The 21,517-nt window shown below is 40.0% G+C and overlaps 1 protein-coding gene and 1 long non-coding RNA gene across 3 annotated transcripts in view; one reads left to right on the plus strand and one right to left on the minus strand.

Moving 5' to 3' along the window:
- Positions 1-21,517, minus strand: part of sima (HIF-1 transcription factor component sima) — a 70,023-nt gene that overhangs the window by 40,270 nt on the left and 8,236 nt on the right. For both annotated transcript variants that reach the window (XM_017182624.3, XM_070286296.1), the window contains exons 2-7: positions 19,023-19,210; positions 18,736-18,965; positions 18,450-18,671; positions 18,167-18,333; positions 17,922-18,028; positions 2,661-2,802 (exon numbers count right to left, since the gene is read on the minus strand). In XM_017182624.3, the coding sequence (XP_017038113.1) occupies positions 2,661-2,802; positions 17,922-18,028; positions 18,167-18,333; positions 18,450-18,671; positions 18,736-18,965; positions 19,023-19,210 (1,056 nt within the window). The remainder of the gene's footprint in view (positions 1-2,660; positions 2,803-17,921; positions 18,029-18,166; positions 18,334-18,449; positions 18,672-18,735; positions 18,966-19,022; positions 19,211-21,517) is intronic.
- LOC108085867 (uncharacterized) lies at positions 15,464-18,025 on the plus strand. Its single transcript, XR_011445081.1, has 3 exons — positions 15,464-15,598; positions 15,721-17,837; positions 17,900-18,025. It is a non-coding gene; the product is annotated as an uncharacterized lncRNA (long non-coding RNA).

Consider the following 21,517-nt stretch of genomic DNA (forward strand, 5'->3'; position numbering starts at 1 on the left):
TTAAAAGCAACGCGTGGCCGGAATTATGCAAGGCAGGCTATAAAAATGCAAATTTCCCCGGCTTAAAGCCTGGTTGGTACATCAACTAATCAATGTTAATTGGATTGGCGTGGGAAATTTGCAAAGTTATTTGGCGCTTTTCTTCTTGGCTTCTCGCAAAAAAATGTAAGAATCTATAAATATGCAGCGGCAATTACGCATCTGAAACAGATTGCTGCACCGCTCTCAAAGATAAGCGACCTTGAGCCAGCTGCCAACTGAGTGACAATCTCATTAGGGGAGAGAGGAAAAGTATACAATTTGCTGATCTAATCCGTTTGCTTTGTGTTTAGGGAAAAATTTAATAATTCTGATACTTTGTTTTGATATCAAGGTAGGAAAAGTCTTAGGTAGGGAAGTAGTAGGGAAATCTTTCTATTTTGATATTTCCTTTTTAAAAATCTATCTAAATTTAAAATTTAAAGAGATTATCTGGGTAATCTCTAGAAACTACAATCTTTCTAATAGTTATTCTTGGAATCTTCTGTATGGAAATTATTTGTAAGTGTTAGTTATCACACTTTTGTTACGTTTTAAAACAAAAAACTGTTATCAGAGAGTTATAAATCAGGCCAAGAGTAGAGTAAACCCCAACAACGTCTATATAACAAGTGAGAGAATTGAAAAAAGGTAAACAAAGTTCAAAGAGATTCTGTAGAGTTGGCACTGTGACAAAGGCGCTCTCTCTCTCTCTGTTTCTCTGCTTGTGTAATATTGTTTTTATTCAATTAGGCAAAAGGAAATTACAAAAGCAGCAACTACAAAGCAATACATTTGTTGTCATTTAAATGCACACGAGTGGAAATGGGATAGCAAATGCTAGGCAGAAAATAGTCGACTTACGGAGACACTTTTATGAAAGATAGAGAAATCTTCAAGAAATATGAATACAAATTTAGTTTAAAAATATTTTACGTTATTTATTTAATGTTAAATTATACTACCCTTAACATATTTTAGAATATAAACTCATCTTTCAAGTTTAATATCTATTAAAGAATTGTATTTCCATAGTTACCCGTACACCCTCATTTTGCTTTATAAATAATAATATAATGCTCTTCTTTCGCTCCCTCTCTCTTTTTTTTATCGGGACCTTTACGCATTGCGTAGTTACACAATCGATTTGTAAGAAGTTTAATCAAGAATTGAACAATTGAATCAAGTTGATTGACGCAGTTAAAAGAACACCAGAGAGGAATATATGTATGGGGGAGGCTAATCACATGTTGTGTGAATTAAAAGCAAATTGCCAGCATTCATTTGCACCGCATCAGTGCACTCGTCATCATGTGCGGGCGAAGGGGGGGTACAAAGAGTACACATAAAGAAATTGCATTGAATTTCAAAACTTTAAGCATCTGTGTACCATTTTATACCTAAATGCTCACAATGATTCAGATTTTTAGTGTAAAAGAAAATAGAGTTAACGTGAAATTTACTTTTTAAAATACTGGAAACTGAACTTTTCTTATAGAAAAAAATATTAAATCCTCAAAATGTTCTCTCTGTGCATAAAAACGAAGGCATGTCGTAAACGAAAATACATTTTAGCCAAGTGAAAGTGTGGTGGCTGACGATGCTGATTCCCATGAGCTAGTGAATTAACGAATTTATATGAAAACCGACACGAGGCTCTAACCACACACAAAAAACGGGTTACAATTAAAAATGAATTTGTACTTTTTTGGTAAAACAATCAAATAAGCTCATCCCCGAAAAAAAAAAAGCAAGTAGGATGTACCAGAACCAGTCTCATTCATTACTTTTTTACTGTTCAGGCAAGTGTGAAATTCAAACAAAATAACAAAAATAAACAAAAACAATGCACAAATATTTGCTCATACACGCTTAATTCAAGTAAATACAAATTCGTGAGGGGTACTTACCAGTCGAGCTGAAAAAGAGGAGCTTGATTGGGGGAGGAAAGAGGAGGTGGCCCGAGTGTCATCATCTACATTGTTAATTTATTATTCATTGTTGACCCGCACGTGGACACACGCAATGTTCATAAAAATAAATGGTATTATAGAGCAAACACGAATGGAAAAAGACCCGAGAGAAAACAGAAAGAAATATCGAATCGATTATGAATATGGAAATTTAAAGGAAAATTCAATTGCGGGATGCTAATTTGGTGGCTGTTATCAAATGGAAAAGGAGAAAAATCTGGGCCAAAGCCCAAACCAATCGTTGGTGACAATTCAATAAATGACGGATTAGAAAACCAAATCGATGCGAAGGAGAGAAGAAAATCTTACATAAAGCACCAACTGAGGCGCAGAATTCTTTATGCAAATGTCGAGCACACGCAGCACACCCTCAACCTCCCACTCTTCCGGCCACCCAACCCCATTTCAAGGCAGTACAAATATTTTCAATGAGAGGGAGAGGAGAAATTAAATTCGGTCGATTAATAATGGGTAGGAAAAAAGAATATGAAGAGAATTTCACTTTCCGCTTAGCAGCTTAATTAAAAGATAAAATGTAATGAGCAAATATCCGGCATTGTTTCCCCCAAAAATCCCACCCTTATTCCAGCTCAATTCGGACTCTTTGGGACCCCCATCATTATTCTACGGTTAGTATTAAGGAAAATATATGAACTGCAAATGACTCACCTTATCACGTAGTTAACGCAAACGACGCTCTGTGGCTTTAATTTATCATAGACGATCGTGGCCTGGCTAACAATCCAGCAATAGCCGCCATATTTTCCCAGAAATCGGTAGCGACAGGTCTCGCCCTGTCCCTTGCTCAGCACTGCAAAGATATGGGTGAAAAAAATATATAATTTAGTCAAAAAGCCTTCAAGAAAATGTGGTTCAAGTTCTGGTTTTAACTATAGGGTTCGCGCTCTTGGCAGGGAAATCAAATTACAATCGGATATTAACCGCAACCGAGACAAAAACAATAAATAAAATCTCTGGTTTACCAGAAACCGCCCACTAAATGTGTCATAATCGGAGCACGCGGCTCTTGACATAGATACAACCTCAAACATTGAGAGATTGGGAGATCTTTTGTCTTAAAAGATGGCCTGAGAGTATCATTATGGTAACCAGTTGGGAGTATTTAGCCCACTTTGAACAAGGATACACAGAGAAAATATTAATTAAACGATAAAAATAGCATTAATATAATATAGTTATTAAATTCCCTATTTAAATATCATTCTGCACTTTAAGAACATATTTTAAATCATTATAAAATCCTATTAAAAATTAAGCAAGCTTAAGAAAACAAAACTGTAACCATTATTTCCATATTTAAATTCTACCCCAGTGTATCTCTGAGCTGGTTGGCAAATTGTCAAGTCTCAAATTACGGCGCCGAAAGCGCTCGGGCATAAAAATTAAATAATAGCAGCTCGCTGCGTGGCAAGCGAAGGCCAAAAAATGTGGGTGTGGCACGAGGGTCTTAGGCATTTGATTGAGACTTTGCCTGCTCCTAGACAGAGGGAAAGAGATAGGGGGGGAAAGGAAAACGTTGCCAAGTAATTTAGCTCAACGAGGACGCCACATAAACTCGATTTTAATTAAAAGCGCCTCCTAAAAAAAAAAGAAACGAGCGAACGGAATAAAATAAATATAAAGGACCAACCACACACACACACACACACAGAGCTGAAAGCCAAGGTAAAAGCTTTTATCTGTGTTTTTGTGATGGCGACGACTTGGCCCCAAAATCATTTCAATCAAATTTTTATGGACGCCACTGGCAGCGACAAGAACATTAAATAAATGATGAAAATTCATAGGAATTTTGGTAAAGCAATTGAAATTCATGGATGCCTTCCCAAAACCCTGGTCCAGCAAATCTGGATTACCCCAATTGCATGTGGTCACAGGTGGAAGAAACAGGGTCATATAACGTTAAGGACATCAAAATAAATTTGCATAAAGTAAGCCAAGCATTAATTGAATTACTTAACTTTGCAAGTGCCAGGCGACCTTTGCAGCAATTAAACCACAAATGGCAATAACAGAGGGTTTCATAAATATAAGTCACTAAGCTTATGTCAACTTAAGATGTTGAGTAATGTTATATGGTCTATAAAATAATGCTTAAGGTCGTAAACTACAAAAATATGTTTAGGAGATTATTGTATTGTTAAAGAAACTAATAGAAAGTAATACATTTGGAAATAATCTAACGAAACGCACTGTAGCCTAGGTTCTTTCATTTATTCATTCAGTTAATTCGAAATCAGCAGCAGAAAATTAGTTTTTCTTTCTCATTTCTGGGTTGGCTTAGAGTGGTCATGTATTCCAACTTTAACAAAGAGAAAATAGCGAGCAAACGAGGCGGGGTAATTATGCGGGGTCATTAATAAGACAACATCTAAAAGGCCGTGCCGAAATTCCGAGACTCTGGTGACAGCTCAGCGAGATTGATGCCAGCATGACAGCATACATATGTGAAGGCTGGCGTCAAATCCTGTCCCTAGAAAGTATGCTATACAAAAAAGCCGTGGAATGTCTGGCTTAGAGTTGTCAGGAAGGGCTTTAAAAATAGCTTCAGATATGTTTAATTAAGATTTTGAAGACTTAATATATACAAATTATTTACATTTAAATATTTATAGTACTATTTATGAATATTTTTCTATAAAATACATTTTTCTTTCTTTGACAAACTTAAAAATCTTATTTAAACCACTCAAAACTTCAGCTAGAATACAACTAAGCTCACAACACCGAGACTCCAAGCTCAGACGATTGCCATTTGGCAGTGTTTATGTGGAATTAGCAAAGTGAGCAGACAGAAAAGCAGCAAAAGCAGCAGTAGGAAAAGCAGGAAAAGCAACTGCAGCCACCGGCAGCTGCAGCAGTGAACTTGATTTGCCCTTAGCCAAGGACTTTTCCCGGACTTTTGCCCGGAATTTGAGCTTGAGCTTGAGACGGAAAAATATTAAAATATCTACGCGCGGCAGCAAAGATCATTTATCAGCAATTTTTTAGCAGCATTCCTTGGCTGCTGCCAGTTTTGCAGCCATTTCAGCTTCCACAATTTATGAACACGAATGCAATCCGCTTTTCGCATGGCAATGGCAATGGCCATGGCAGTGGAATTGCCAGGACATGGCAGGAAGAGAGAAGCTGCCTGGTTGGCTGGCCATTTGTACAAATAATCAAACAGAGCAAGAGGATGCAGGATGAGCCCAGACTCGACTCTATTTCGAGTCGAATGCAAGACAAACATCAAAACCGCATTCAAGGTTATGTATCAAGCTGGTTGAGCAAGCACGGATGCTGAGGATTCGAAGGATGTCGGATGCACACAGGATGCACACACACAATGCGTGCTCAGACACGCTCGAGTACACGAGCAAATCCTCGCAGCAACACAACAGTAAATCATCATCAACGCAGTGCACGAACCGAGAGTTGCCAAAAGGAAGGACCAGGAATAGGAATCGGAACAGGAACAGGTGCAGCGACTCCTAAATAAGGAGAATCCTTTTCCTGATCAGTTTAGGATTTACACAAATCAAATATTTGTGAGCTATAAAAATGTTATATATTTTATAAAATGTCATAAATTGTTAAAAACAACCTAAATAACTTAAAAAATGGTACTTTATAAGGAAAATATATATATCTATATTTAACTTGTAATTTAATAGCATCTCTTAACCCCTTTTGGCCAGTAGTTACTGTAGCCCATTCGTTTACTCGCCTTGATTGCTTGACCAGGGTCCATGGCACACAGTGGGCAGTGGGGGTTAACTCAAGGATGGATCGAGAAATCACATTGGCACAAGTGGATAAGGAAATAAATGTTTGGCTTTGGCTGCCCAAGGATGTGCGCATAAATCAAGGATTTGTTTGCGGATTCTTTTGCCGCACAAAGGTAGTTGACTTGGAGCGTCTTAAATTTAGACGTAGCACTGACCTTTTGGCCTTCGCTTAGGGCAGCCATTCAGCCAGCCACGTGGCGTATACGTAATCTGTCCTAATTGAATTAAGCCGTGACATAATCCCCCGATCCACAAGGCACCTAGCTTAAAGTCAATATGTGCTGGGAATTTATGCAAATTTTACTCTCTATTTTATATATATATTTAATTTTTTTTTTTCCTGAAAGATACTCCCCTTCTTCTAGTCGCTTGCCAGTCGTGTGGAAAATTGCATTTCACTACCTTTTCTTTGGCTGCCAAGACGGGACATTACCGGGGATTGCAAATCCCAGTTAGTGGCCAACGACTTGAAAGGGTTTTCCTCGGGCATAATGCAAACTTAGTGCCAAGTCAAGCCATATTCCAACTCTTAAAGCTGGTCATTACAACTCTACAACAGCGCTGCCTGCAGTGCCCATAAATGGGTTAATGAATGTTACAGGACTTCGTTTCATCTAAAGGAAAACTTCTACTCGAGGGCCAAGAATAGGCCAAGTTCTGTGGTTTAAGAGGGAATATTTCATGAGCTTATTTTGGGGGGGACGGAAACCCAGGGACCACAAACACACACATGTGTGGCAGCTGGCCAGAGAAAGAAAGGACATTTTGTGTTTTCCTTGGACCGCCCGGAGCGAGGAAAGTCGACAAGTTTGTCGGGTTCGATGGAGCCCATTAAAAACTACTCAAAATGTCAGCAGGACCATAAACCACACGGGGGGATGTGCGAAAAGCAGGACCACAAAATGTAACAAATTTGCTTAATCTGCCGCCCGAAATATTCTGACATAGAAGACCGTTCGTAACGTTTTTTTACCTTTCTTTTTGCACAGAAAGAAATAAGGTTATTGAAAAAAAAATCTGATAAGTTTCAGAACAATTTCCTGAGTAACAAATTCGCAGTCATTACCAGAAAAATCTTGTACTTTTTTTCTTGTGTGACTAGAAAGTAAATGTAAAATTTCTAGAGGAAAACGCGACTGAAAAGACAGGAAAAATCGTAAAAGAAAACCAGAGAGAAGGCAACAACGGAAGCGGCAAAAAAGTTAATTGAAAACAAAAGTCAAAGAATTTGCATATTTATTTGCAGCCTCAGACATCGTTTTCTCGACTTGCCTCTGCCTTGCCTGCCACAAAAGTCAATATTTATTTATGCGTGCGGAAAATTTAAATGATTTAAAAGCTGACGAAGCAGAAGAAAAACTAAAGTGCAGTCGGGAGAGTAAAAGCGAAGATTTTCAGCGCCCGCCTTTCCTTGTGAGATTTTCTTTGTTTTGCATTAATTAGAATTTAACAAAAATAAATGCTCGGTAATTGCAAACTTTCTCCCTTTCGCGGCCCAACCGCCATTTAAGTTGCCTGAGATTCCGCCCATTATGCTCATTAATTCCATTCGCGCCAGGTGAAAATATACATCCCCCGCCCCACCGCCTGTCTTCATTTAATTAACTCAATTTGAGCGTACGGAAAGACATCATCAAGACATCAAGAGGGAGAACTAAGATTGAGAACTGCCTCCAGGTGTTGGATACATATATATGTATATGTATCCTGTGATACATGAGGAAGGAGTTAAGGGGAAGCTACCAATTTCCGCTCCTTCCTTTGGACTGTTCAAACAATTAAGTGCTGATGCTTGGCAGTTTTTTTCGTTACTTTTTTTTCGTGTTTGAGGAGCGGCAGCTGCAACTTTATTAAGCAAAATTTAATGGCGGTAGCTTTTTCCTACTTGTCTTTCCCCTCGAACTATGTCGCTCCCCTGAACTCCTGTCGTTTTTCATTAGCGCCACCAACTGACTTGCAACAATTGTTGCACACAAACAACAAAATCTCGCCAACTTTGGCTGCAATATTTTTCTTTTCTTTTCGTTTCCTCCTCTTTTTTTTTGCCGCTTCATGTTGAACAATTAGTTTGCCAACTCCGGCGGACGGACGCCTCTACGGCCGGACTTGCCGCTGCTGTTCTGTTGTGTCCATTTGCCAAACGTCTAATTGGACTTGCTAAAGATTTCTACAGAGATTTGGGGCAAGTTTTTTCATTTGTTCCGTTCTTTTTCTCCCAGCTCAAATGGTGGCTAATAATTCAGTGGAGAATGCTGCAGGGTGGGGGAACATTTGAGGGTTTCTCCCTCAAATCCTCTACTCTACTTAATTTTGTTTGGCTTTATTAATAATTTCAGAAAAGAATGGGGCTTTCGTTCATAATGGAATTACTTTCTTCAGTGGACAGGCAACCAATCAATACTGAAAGGGTCTCAAATCTTTTTCAGGCGGCATATTTGACAATGACCGGTGTTGTCAATCTTGGCTATTTTCTAGATAAATCCGAGTAAATTTTAAAATAATTATAAATATATAAGAGATTTAATTTCCTATTATATAATTTTATTTAAAAAATATGTTTTTTAATGTTATAAAATTATAAAAAGACAAAAACTATTAAATTTAAGAAAGAAATTCACCAGAAATTGAGTACTAGTCATTCTTTCTCGACTCAACTGCTTGCCATCACTGATTGTTTATTGATTGATAACCAATAAATTCTGGCAAAGAGAAGCCAGAAAGCCGAAAAGTATGCAACACTCTCGAGGTAAAGTGCTGCGGCCCATAAAAACTCGCGAGGAGAACACAAAATTTGATGGTGCGTCTAAATGCACCACAAAATAAGACCGAGACGGGAAATAGTTTAAAAGAAAAGACAGAGCTAGAGGGAAATGGAGAGCAGAGTGTTGCTTAAATGTCAATCTATCTGTCTGACTGTCAATTGCAGCAGCAACAGCAGCAGCGGCGACGACGACGTCGGCAGCGGCTAAATGCGTTGAAGGAAAATTTCATTTGCAGATATCGTGCTGTCATTTAATAAACGAAATGTGAGACAGAGACGGGCAGCCGGCGAAAAGAGACGGCCACAGACACACAGACAGACGAACGCAGCGATGCAGTAACAGATATCGGCAACACTTTCCCACAAACACAGTAAAGAGAGAACGAGAACTCGCACACATGTAAAGGAAGTGCGGCAGACTGTAGAAAAAACCAAAATGCTGAGCGACAGGCGGCGGTTAAAGGAAAGGCGAAGAGAGGGGACCGACCATTCCAGAAGCCAAAGAGAATGGGAGGAGAGAGGGACCTCACAGCGGGACATTCGCGTAGGTGAATGCACCCATTGTATAACTAAAACCATCGCCGAACACAGACAAGCTGCACAGATAGGCAAGAACACTGCGAAAATAGGGGGTTCGAATATTCTAAGATATTTATTCTTAAGCTTAAAAAAGTAACAAGAAAGAAAGCAAACTTCAGAAGGCTAATTGAGTGGATCAAAAACGATCAACGGAAATGACTCCTCCACTGACTAAAATCAATTAACCCTTCAAGAAGACCGGAAATATTTGAATTCTTCAACTCTTCATTGACTATATTTTTTTTCCCTTAGTGTATTCATGAATTTCAGAGTGTTCTCCTTGGGTGTGTGTATATGTATCCGCGAGTGAGTTTTCTGTAAATCCCGTTCGTCGCCAACTAAATGCCAATTTCAGAAAATGACGCGGAAAAAAGGAAGGCACACTGTGTTGCTGATACGCAATGCACAGCTCGAAGGGAGATGGCGAATGGCGAGCAAAGCCCGAGGCGCTTTCCTGATCCTCCTGTCCGCCATAAATAATTGACAATGACAGAGCGCCAAAAGACCAGAGCCAAAAACAACAAAATTTAAAATCATTTTCGTGTCAAACGACAGGCCAGAAATCAACGAGCAGCAGAAAAAAAAGCAGGTGGGAGTGTCGCCATCAATCTGTCAAAGATTTCCACCTTAAAAGTCAAAACTCCTTAACAAAATATGTGCGATTCCCTTGCTGGTTGCTGGAAATAATATGAAGGAAAATAAGAGACAGTTCGAGAAAAGTCCATTTACTTATTAAATATTATTGACATTACATTCATTAGGGAAAATAAATATATAGAAATAGACTTGAAGCCATAAACTTCCTCCTCCTGCCTTTAGTTAAAATTTATCCAATCCCCATAAACATTTACAGAGCCAGAAAACCATTAAAAATGGGTCTTACTCTAGAAAAGAAATAAGGACCCAATTACGCAATAAAAAAGTCATAAATATATTTCGATTGTGGCCAAAAAATGTGTCCCTCAGTGAGCGCTCCCACATCTTCAACAGAAATGGCAATGACCGGCCTCTCAAGGGTTTCCAAGAAAAACCAGCAAATTAAGCCAAAAAACCGAAATTGATATTGATGGAAACAGAGTGGGACTTGGGCATAATTTCAACATGCTGACCTGTCACTGCTGCCCACGGCCCATGGCAAAGGTTCCCGGACAGCAGTCAACACTTTATTAGAGTCCTTCGACGACGACGACAAGAAGCCGGAATTCTCCTGCCAAAGACCGCAAATATTTTGCCAGTTTACACGACTTATTTAGCAGTGGCGGATCAAAGGGGGTTCCCCTAAAGTCACAAGCGTCCTTTGATTGATTGAGCAGAGCCCCGGGGACCGAGGGACCCAAGTGAAAAAACAAGCCAAGAAAAGGAAAGCTCAAGTCAAAAGGTTTTTTGTTAAGCAAATTGTGGCTGGCATTGTGAAAGGCTTTCCCTGAGAGTTGGGAGAAAAGGAAGCAGAGGCCTGACATTTTGTATTCGATTGTGAAGGGATTTGTAAGGGGATTTCAAATGTGCAGGGAGAGAGAGAAAAAGGGGGGAGTTTGCAATACAGTGTGGTCAACGATAAACTAAACATGACAGCTATGGAAAGTTACACTAATTTGACTAAATATTTCTCCTAACTTCGAATGAGATCTACAAGGATTTAATATGAAATTTTATAAGCCGGTTTGGAACTAGACCTAATTGGGATTTTTTATAAAATGCAAACAGTACACAAAATGGCTTTCTTTTTTACTCGAGTTCCACTGTATCTTCCTCCCTGAAAACTGTTGCATAGTTTCAGGCTCATCACTTCTTTATCGATAAGAATTTCGCATGCAATTTCTGCTTCTTTCTTTCATTCCTACTTTTTTTTCTCGCTTGCCTAAGCACATTTATTCGTTTTGTCTGACAACCTTTTGGCAAAGGAGAGGAGTGTGGTGAGGTGGGGAAAATTGGGAATGACTATCATCAGCACCCACACAGAAGAAAAGCTCAGTGCAAGGAAAATCTCCGCCCGGCAGCCAAAAACATAAAACTTTGCACATTCATTGGGTTTGCTTTTGCAAGTCTTTTGGTTTTTTTCTCTCTTTTTTGTTGAGACAGTTTTGCAGTAGCAGGAAAATTGTGCGCTTTTTTAATTTAATGAAAATTTTCCACTTGGTCGATTGACATTTTCTCTGTTCTTTGTCGCACCTACTACCTCCCGCCAAATTGTGGGTGTTGCAAGCAAAGTTTCCTCTGAGGTTTTGGCAAATAAACACACAAATTTACTTAGCTGCTGGTGGGTGGGAAAATTTTCGGTGGAAAAGGCATCGCTGCATACTCTGCGGCGGCTGGCGCGCAACTTTTATCATTTTGCCTTTGTTTGGAGCGTGTAATCAAATGCATATTTGCATGCCACTCTTTCCCCCGGTAGCCCTGCAGCGAACTCCTTAAGCTTTTTGCCTTTTGTATAATTTTCTGCAAGACTTGCGAAAAACTTGCAAAGGCGGCAAAAGTTTCCTCCCATTTAAGCGCACAGAAGTATACAATACGAGGCCCCCGATAAAGGGAACATCGAATGCACACTGATGGAAAATACTTAATTTTAGGGAGAAGTTTGAATATTTAAGGATATGAGATATATATTAGCAAGAGTTTGCAGATGTCTTAATTAAAAAACTTAATTTGAAAAATTAAAAATACTTCACTAATTTGATATTTATATTTATGATATTATCAGGTTAAGGTTTCTTACTTAATGAGGCGTGTTTTTAAAATATTCCCTAAAATATTGAAGAACTCTTGAAATGTTTAAACTTTTGCCATTAAGACCAGTGTGCACTATAAGAGGGCTAAGATCAAGAAGGGATGCAAAAGCGATTGAGGCGACTATAAACTCAATTAGCCAGCCCCCCGGACTCTGGATGACGGCCATAAAAGTGTTGAAGGAATCGAAATGAACTTGGGCAAATGTCATTAGGGAAACTGGCAGGGGAGAAAAGGCGTTGCATGCGCACATTAAATGTTATTAACGCATTTCGCCTTTGTTGCTGCAGTTCAATAGAATGGTTATCTAATTTGAGATGAAAAGCTAGAGGAAATTGTTGCCACATTTGTGTGTGGAACGAGAGATCATCATTCCCCAACATTGTGACGTGACAATTGACTGGAACACGTAGCGGAAAATTCTGCAAATCGTTGTGCAGGTTTAAAGCGCGAAATCCTTCAGCGAAAACTGCCTGAAGGTACGAAAAGTGCAGCAGCATTTACATTCATCATCATAAGTCACTGCCCGGACACAAATGAAATGAAATATTTGCCAAGGTGCAAGAGATAGTCCAGGATACTACTACTACTGGTTTTTGGAAACCTGGAGAGAGTAGGTGGTGGCTTCGCCAAATAGAGCCATTGAGCTAAGCCGGCGGAGGAGCAACACAACAAAATGCATCCTCCGGGAATCGGGATCCCGGGGCTGAGCAGGAATTTTCACTTCCCCCAACTAATGGCATCCTCTGCAGGACTACTCGCTGGATGCAGCGCGGCACTCACGTAGAGGAGCTGCTGCTACTCCGGCATATTTAATAAACTCTCGCAAATTAAGCGGCAGCGCGGAGAGGGCGCCATAAATCAACAGGTAAGAGGTGAGCGTGCGTCCACCTGGGAGAAGGCTACTTCCTCCAACCAAAAGGTTGCAGTTCATTAACATTAGTAGCCAGCCAGCGGAATTTCAGAGGCAGAAAGGGGCAAGGACCTTTGCCAAATAGAGATTAGTTTCGAACCCTTTGGCGGTGCAAAAATAAATATTTGTTTAGAATTACTTTCTGAAATTTGAGATATAATTAATGCCTTTTAATTTTGAAACTTAAATAATATAAAACTCTTGACGACTTTAAGAAACTAAATGCTCATCTCAAAAAAGGATTCACTAACTTAGAAGGTTAAAAACCTTAAGCCTATGTAGCCAAGTGATGATGGATATCCACCAAGCTCAAGTTTTAAGCCACCTGTTGGACAGGACAGACTGCAGCTTGGAAAGTAATTTATTTGGCAGCTCTCAAAGGAAGTTGCCAGCAGTTCCTGTTCAAACTTCAAGTCAGCCACATCCGGCGCAACTTTAAGCCGCATTTCCGCTCATGCAATTTTAATTTGTCAAATGCAAGAGAGAGAGAGACGCGACGCGAAGGATGCCGGGGATGCGGACGATGCTAAAATTAACTGGAAAATTTTACAATCCTGGCGAGGCAGGATTACGAAGCAGGCAGCAGGAGTCAGTACGCTGCCGAAATGAGGATGCCGTCGAGCCACTCGAATTGGACCATTAGTTTCGACGGCATTAGTTTGGCGCTTTCATGGCCCAGACGATGCGAATAAATAAGAGACGAGCAGCGGGACGCAGATGGAGTTGGAAATGGATGTAGCTGTAGATATGGAGAAAGGATAGGGAGCTGGGAGCTAGAAACTAGGAGTTCCCAGGAGCACGAATGGACCACCGTCGATCCCCTGGTGGACTTATGCATGTAATAAAATGCGGCGGCGTCGGCATCGGCAAACTGCAACAACCCGTGCCCAGCCACGCCCCCAAAACGCCACTTTTGCCGCGAACTAAATTTAAGTGCATTAACATAAAGCGGTTTCAAGACAGTGGTATGGAATATGAATGAAGTAGCTTAGAAAATTCAATTAAACTAGGCACTTTGAGCCCTCAGATTTAGAGTTTTCCCTTTGATACAGAGTTTTCCTTGAATTATATTCAAAAAAAATTATTAAGCTTCCAAAATGTTGTTTATTAAAACTACAATTTCTTCTTGAATTATCAATTCAGAATTATCAAAAATCTCAACCACAGTGCATGACAGCCCGAACAAGATAAATAAACTTTTGGCGAGGCAACTGGTCTGAGTTCTCCTCAAAAAAGGAGGCGAGGTATCCTAAAAAGAGGGAGAGAGCTTCAGGGTGGAACCGCTCTGATGAGTGCAACGACTTTGGCAGCAGCGTTAAGCGTCAGCATCATCGACACTTTCGGCAGGAAGCGCTGGCGGGCCGGGCTCAGACATACCATATAGAACGTATAGTTTAGTTCAGGACATGGCCAGGAAGCGCTCGTCTGGCTGGGAGTGAAATCCCTCGAGCTGTGGCTGGATGTGTGTGTGTGGCCCCGGGTGTGTGTGAGACATTAACAGACTCGTAAACTGGCAGTTGCTTGTTATGTTGATTACACAAGCAGCTGAGAGCGTGGGAGAAAATAGAAATAAAGTTGCACTTGAAAACTGCAAATGCTAAGCAGCATTTAAGGTGTTATTAAACAGCTTCTAAATAAACATAATCTTAATATTTAAAAAATTTAAGGACTCAAATGGAAACCCAAAGAAGTTAAAGTCATAAATCAACAAATGTAGACATCAACTGATAGCTTAAGGACAGGAAAAGGATTAATCTATCAACGATCATTTTTGATTTAATCTTGATCATAAAACTTTGTATTGTTTTAAAGCCTATTTAGTAATACTGCTTTTACTTAACGTTTTAAAGTCACCTCGCGTAGGCTAGCCCCTAAAAAGTATGCAACACTTGGCGCCACGCCCCCCCACGCGTACGTGCCTGTCAGGGATCACACCAGCTCCTTGTTGCCTTATTCCCTGCCGAGAAACAAGTGTCAGCTGCCCTTTAGAAGAGCCGCGAAGGAAACACAACCAGAAACAGAAACTCTAACTGAAAACTGAAAACGGAAAATGGGAAACTAACAACAAACAAGCAGTAGCAGGAACAGGAGCAGGGGGAAAGCAGGAAAGGAAGTTGGCTTGTGGCAAGAGTTGAAAGTTGAATGTCTGGCAAATGCCGCGGCAATGCCCCCGAATGCAAGTCAGTGCAAAATGCAATTCCCACCCTCGCCATTGCATTGAATTTTCCAAGGGAAACTTTTCACACGCAGCCAAGACCAAATCTGCCAAAGCCACTTTTCGGTATTGTTTTTTGTTGCTTTTCACAAATTTATTGCCACACTCTTGGGCTCCCCACCTACTCCCTTCACAGAGAAACCGATCCTGGGCTTTATCTCTCCGCTGTCTGTCTGTCAGAGGATATTTATCTGGCACGTTAAGTTTACTTTTGCCCTACCCCTACCCCCATCGCCTTGAATCCACATATTTTTCCAGTGCTTTTCCCCCCCGAATTCGTTTCATAATTTTTCGCCTCGCGGCCAAATTGTCGTCTTTATTTGCAGCATGGAAATGCTGCTGCTCGAACGCAATTTCCCAGCTACATTTCCATTTCCATTCCATCGAGCTGCAGGAAAATGGTAAACGCTGCGCCCTTTGTGAGATTTTCCCCGCATGACATTTGCGATTTTCCGCACATTTTGTACTTTATTGAACTGTTTGTCACATGACGTTTAGTATTTTGCGAGCTGCGCCAGCTGCAGGCAAAAATGCTCGCAGATATACTCGCTCACATGAGTACAGTGTAAATTTGAAGGGAAAACTACTAGTAGAAGGACCTTTAAAAAAGGAACTTTCATTAAGGTAAATTCTCTGTAATTGTTGAGATGTTATTTAAAGATGAAAACATGTTAATAACACTCTAGTTTCTAATTTTAATAAATAAAATAAGAATACAGCTCTACAAATTCCCCATATTCCCACAGTTTACTGTCATTGGCTGCCCATCATCATCATTGAATTTTCATAAACGAAAAAAGGGGTGTTTTGATGGAGCCTTTAAAAAGGGGGACCACCGACCGACCGACCAAACGACCGACCGCCAGCTGACCCCCTTATTACTAAGCCATGTAAACTTGATGAAAATCAAATGGAAATAAAAACGGACAGCACTCATAAACAATAATATGGCGAGTGCAGGCAAGCAGCAGCTTTCAAGGAAAACTTTCAAGAATCCAGAGAAAAACGCGAAGCACACAACTTAATAAAAACAAAAATGTATGAAATACTTTTACGACTTTCGAAGACATTTTTACAACTTGCTGGCAAGTTTTGCTAACGATATGCGAGATGCAGCGAAAGAGGAGACTCCGCCAGCCGGACAGGATAGGAGGCAGCTGCATTCCGGGGGACCGCGTCCTGGTCAAATGGATACGTCGCATCATAAAACCGAAAGTCATTTCGCACAGAACGTGTCTACAGCAAAGTCATGGGAACGGGAAATGTCCGGCCAAGAAGCCAAAGTCATCGCAGCCAATAATAATTCCAATTGTAGTGCAGTGACAATTTTCCGTCTATTCTGTCCATCGTTGCTCCTTGGCTGCAAGGAAGGAGATGCTCTCTTTTGGGCACTTTTGGGTACAATGTACCCCGAACAATGGTCAGCAGAAGAGCAACAGCAGCAGCAGCGGAGTTTTTATTGCCCCAAGCTCTGGCATTTTAAGTGCAGAAAGCCAACGAAGCAGCAGCAGCATCGGCAGTGGCAACATTATTTGGTCAATGTAGACGACATGACGCGGCCATTAAGAGCAACAAATAAGCAAACAATAACTAGGAACCGCGCCCAGGATGAGCTTGGGAGAAATTAAGAAAAATGCTTAAGATGGCTGAGAAAACGGAAGGCTTCCCATCCTTTTGATAATTTGACTTGTCTTTACACAGTAAGAAAAACTGAATGGATATCATGTGTTTTGAAAAGAAAATTCCGATAAAATATCGAACAAAATGTATCGGATGAAGTGTAAAATATCGAAAAATTTCGTACTCTACGTTTAATGATTATCAAAATATATTAGAACATTTTATTCTATTCTATTTTCTATTAACCCGAATTTTCTTATCAATAAAACCTTCAGTATAATGAGCCTCAACCTTGCATTCCTGTACTAAAATATTTTTTTTAAAGCTAACTAGCTATTATCTAGAAATTTAAGTCACTAGAAGTTGCCATTAATTATCTACCTAAGCATATGTCAAATGAACATGAAAATAAGGCTCTTTAGTGGATAATTCTGTTAATCAGTTAAAAGAATGTTGAATATTCCCGCTTAAAATATTCATACACAAATTAATCACAAGCAATTACTGCTTGCCAAAATCGATAAACAAAAAGTTAATATCAATATCAACGCCAATGATTAATAATAATATTTATATTTGAACGATAAATACTTTTTTATGCAAACTGACTTGATAAACCCTGTAACATTTCGTTCTCTGTGGGCAGACACATTTATCTATCGATCGAGTTGGATATTTCGGGTGCGATAAAGATACTTTTGGCTTATGAAAATTGATTGCAAATGAGCAGGCGGGCTTTGGCTGCGACTTCGATTGCTAAGCAAGATGACATAGCTGGATTAAATAGATTCGGGCAGAAAAGAATGTGCTACGAACAAATAAACAAGGCTACACGCTACTAGGAAGTATAATTGAATCACCAATAAAAACTTCTTGATAAATTAAATGATAAAGATATGAAAAAAAAAGACTAGATAGAGCTGAACTGAGATTTCAGCTGTCTCGCTGCTGCCCTGACCAATTCATTCAGTTTCGCAAAAGCTAATTAGCAACTAAAGTGAAATTAAAGCAGAGCCAAGTCAAGCCAACGACTAATGGTCTTTGTGTTGCCGGCCCTTTGGGAGGAGAAAAGAGCGGAAGGAAGGTGCTACAACTAATTAAATGCAATAAGCTATGGCAACTGCTGGACGTGAACAGGAGCCGGGACAGGTTCCGCCGGACGAGTGACAACTTTGTTTTGATGTGCCGGGACTCTTCCGGCATCCAGCGACAACCCCGAGCGTGTTTTAATTTGCACATTAAAGTAATTAGTTTAGCATTAGTTAGCTGCAGTTTGTTTTAATGAGTCGCGAGTTTTTTTCGTAGGGACTACGGACAGCTCACTCACCGCTCTTGAAGGTGGCCATAAGGCGTTCGGAATCAGCTCCATGTTGGCAGACAAATAAAGATGTATCGAGCAAATCGCTGGGCGAGTAACCCAACAAGCCATGCATCCTGAAATATCAAAAATAAAAAGAGTTAGCAAGTGTTGACAGACTGTAAAAGCTATGCTCCAAATTCTAATTTAATTTCAACTTAAAATTGCAAAAGAAAATTTAAATCGGAGCACAACTAATTCAATATGAATCCTACTTGTCATCCACATAGGTGAAACGCATATCCAGCGAGTGCTTGGTAAGGAACGTGCTGGTTCCCAAAGGTATCTCAATGTTTGAGGGATGGGGTATGGGTCTTCCCACGGCGATCAGCAGGCGTTCGCCCTTGGCATTGATCACCAAGTGTCCGGTAATGTGAATGACCTATAAGTAGTACAAGTATAAGTGGTGATACGATAGAAAGCAAGCAGCAATCATAATAATAACAAAGTAAACAAGGTTTATTGTTATTATTTTGATTACAAATGATTACAAATCACCTTGTAGGAGGCGCTCTTGATGTTAATGCTGCGTCCACGATTGGTCAGGGTGCACTTTAAGCGCACAAACAAGTCCCTGTGATGGGTGGTAACCCCAGCATCCTGCAGCTGCTCATCCTTGACCTTGGCGGCAATCTCCCGCTTGAGGCTAAGGGCCTCCTTGATCTCGGCGTGATCGCACTGATGCGAGTACTCCCAGATCTGTTGGCCAAGAGTGTCGATCTGTAGAAGATCAGGAAAGAAGTTATTAATATAGATTTATTTTTTAGTAATTAAAAATACTTACTTTGGTGATGCCCAGATACTCGACCACATTCTCAGTGACATAGGTAATATCTCCCTCGTGGGACAGTACCAGCAAAAAACCATCCATGGTCTGCTTCAAAAGCTGACTGGCTTCGGCTCCATTGAGCCAATCCTCGCTACCAATTTCCAGCTTGGGCTTGACTTCCTGCTGCTGCTCTTCCACAGCATCAATGTCCTGCTTAATGTCATTGCATTCGCGCAAACTGGGAACTAAAGGAAATTCATAAGTAAACTTAATTAAATTTCTATAAAAATTAAATTACTTACCAAACTGCAGCATCTCGCGAATCTTTAAAAACGCAATGGTTATCCTCATCACAGAGGCCTTGTCCAGTTGGTTGACATCGTCAGTTTTCAGGGGCAGAGCCTGCGAGAGTTCCATGAAAATCTCAGTTTCCTTAGAGCGACGACACCTGGCCGCATCTCTGGATTTTTCCTTGCGCTTCTCATTGTTCCTGCAAAGATCATGGACAAATTTGTATTATTTGCTGAGATCACGTAGGCAGGCCAATGTTCAGAGGCAGAAAAGGGAGGGAATACGAGGGAGGCTGGCAGAAATATGCGTGCATTTCAATTGCACTTTCATTCCCGTTTCATTGCTTTTGATTCAATTCACGCGGCCAAAGCCAGCAATTTTCCAATTAAATGAGCACCGCCTGCAATTTTCGCGTTTGCTGCCCGGCCAAGCGAAAAAAAAAATAGAAGCGAACAAGCGAAGGCGATCAACACGGCGCCAAAGTTCATGGCAGCTATGTATTTAAGAAGGCTTTCTATGTATTATTACAGGGATATTTAAGATAGTGAATTAATTAATGAATGATTGTTATTACAAAATCAAAAAATAGGCTACTCTTCCGCCTATACCCAACTTCGACCTGATAGAAGTATTTCCAATGCCAATCTGTCCAGCTAGTGAAAGCAATATCACTTCCTGCTGAAGAAATTGATAAACAATGTCAAGTAAAAGGCTGTCTTCTTCACCTTCGTTCTCCTAAGGAATATTTTGCATAAATCCATTATTCATTATACATTGTCTGTGAGGATCCTGACCTACAACGGCGCCCCCCTTGGGAAAGCTGTCTGAAGAGCTGTCCGAAGAGGGCCCCCGGGGGGCTTTGGATAGTTTATAATGTCAGCTTTTGGGTTCCGAGAATAGCCAAGCAGTCACACGTTCGCCTGATAAAGTTCGCCTTGGCACCAATATTAATATCTATAATACAAAGTTGAAGACATTTTGGAAATTTCGGAATATTATGCCTGGCGAGACGATTGACGAAACTCCTCACCTGCACCACCTGCCCCGATGAGTTGGCAATTAGCGTCTTTGCAGAGTTGTGAGTAAGCCCCATTAAAGCCCGGGGGATTCGACTCGTTTCGATATTGGCGACAAGTTTTAATCGCTAAACAAGCAAAGAACTAATTCGCATACGCTTCTGCGGCAGAGCACTGACCTCACACACATACAGACACTATCAATTTATATATACGTAAGTATATATTTTGGGAAATTCTAAGAAAAGACGAATGACCCTCCCTCGGGAACGGAGGAAAAGTATAGAAAGTTTGCCAAGAAAATCTCGTGAGCAGCCACACATGTGATGGAAACTAATTCGGAAATTTATGCAGCAAGCTATAATATTTTATTTATTATTGAAATAGAGGGCAAACTTGTATAATCCGTGGGACACGCCACTTTTTGCACGTACTATACTGGGCTTGGGTTGACATAAAATCGCCAACTCTGCATTAATCGTCAGGTGTTTTTCGTTGCTGAAAATTCGCATGGCAACCGCAAACTAAAATTCAAAGCATTTTTATATAGATTTTTTCAAGACCTAAGTATCACCTGTCAACAAAGGATATCGGACGAACAAAGGGGCAGACTATCAGCCGCCTCAGACAGGGGAATCTGGACTCTTTTGAGTGATGTTTACGTCAGTCCAAAGGCTGTCCAATAAAGGCTTAAAAATACCCCTTTGGGAAAGGGTATTTCAGTTAAATCAAATTGTAACTCACAATCACTTTACTGATTGCTGTATAATTAAATAAAGTGTGAAATTGCCAATCAAACTATAAATGCTTGCTTGAATAGTTGCATCAAGTATGTGCCACTGACAAGTTTACAAATTACATAGCAGACCAGTTGAACGGCCGCACTCAACCATTAGAGGTTGATTTATAAAATTATTATTATTAAAAACACAACTATTAGAGGTTGATTTATAATAGTATTATATTAAATACAGGGTGAGGAATTTAAATGATATTTGTACCACATATATAAGCTTTTAATTAAGAAAATCTAAAAATAAATATCAGAAGTTTTTAATCTCTAAAATGAAGCATTATAATTTAACCAGGAACCCCATGTTCTTGTTAAAAAAAGAACAAAGCTTTGGCTTTTGGTTTCACATTTTTCCAACAAGCAAACAAAGCGAGAAAGAACCATACATTGGGATAATAATAATAATATCACAGAAAGAAACCGAGATAAGGGGGGTTTTCATTGTCAATCAAGACTGAATCGACTGATTGATAGAAACCAAGCAAACGTTTGAAAACAGAACTCAAAAGGCGGAATGCAGCCAGCCAGCCAGCCGCTTAGATAACTTACATACATAGTATTGTATTATTTCACCCGCTATATATACAATATATAATCATAGTGCACACAATAACAATCTTAAAGTTTGTGTTTATATATAAACCCATGTGCATTCATAAGTAATGTTTGTGCACAGAAATACGATAATCAGCGACGG

The sequence above is a fragment of the Drosophila kikkawai genome, chromosome 3R, assembly GCF_030179895.1.
Source record: "Drosophila kikkawai strain 14028-0561.14 chromosome 3R, DkikHiC1v2, whole genome shotgun sequence".
Classification (NCBI taxonomy): domain Eukaryota; kingdom Metazoa; phylum Arthropoda; class Insecta; order Diptera; family Drosophilidae; genus Drosophila; species Drosophila kikkawai.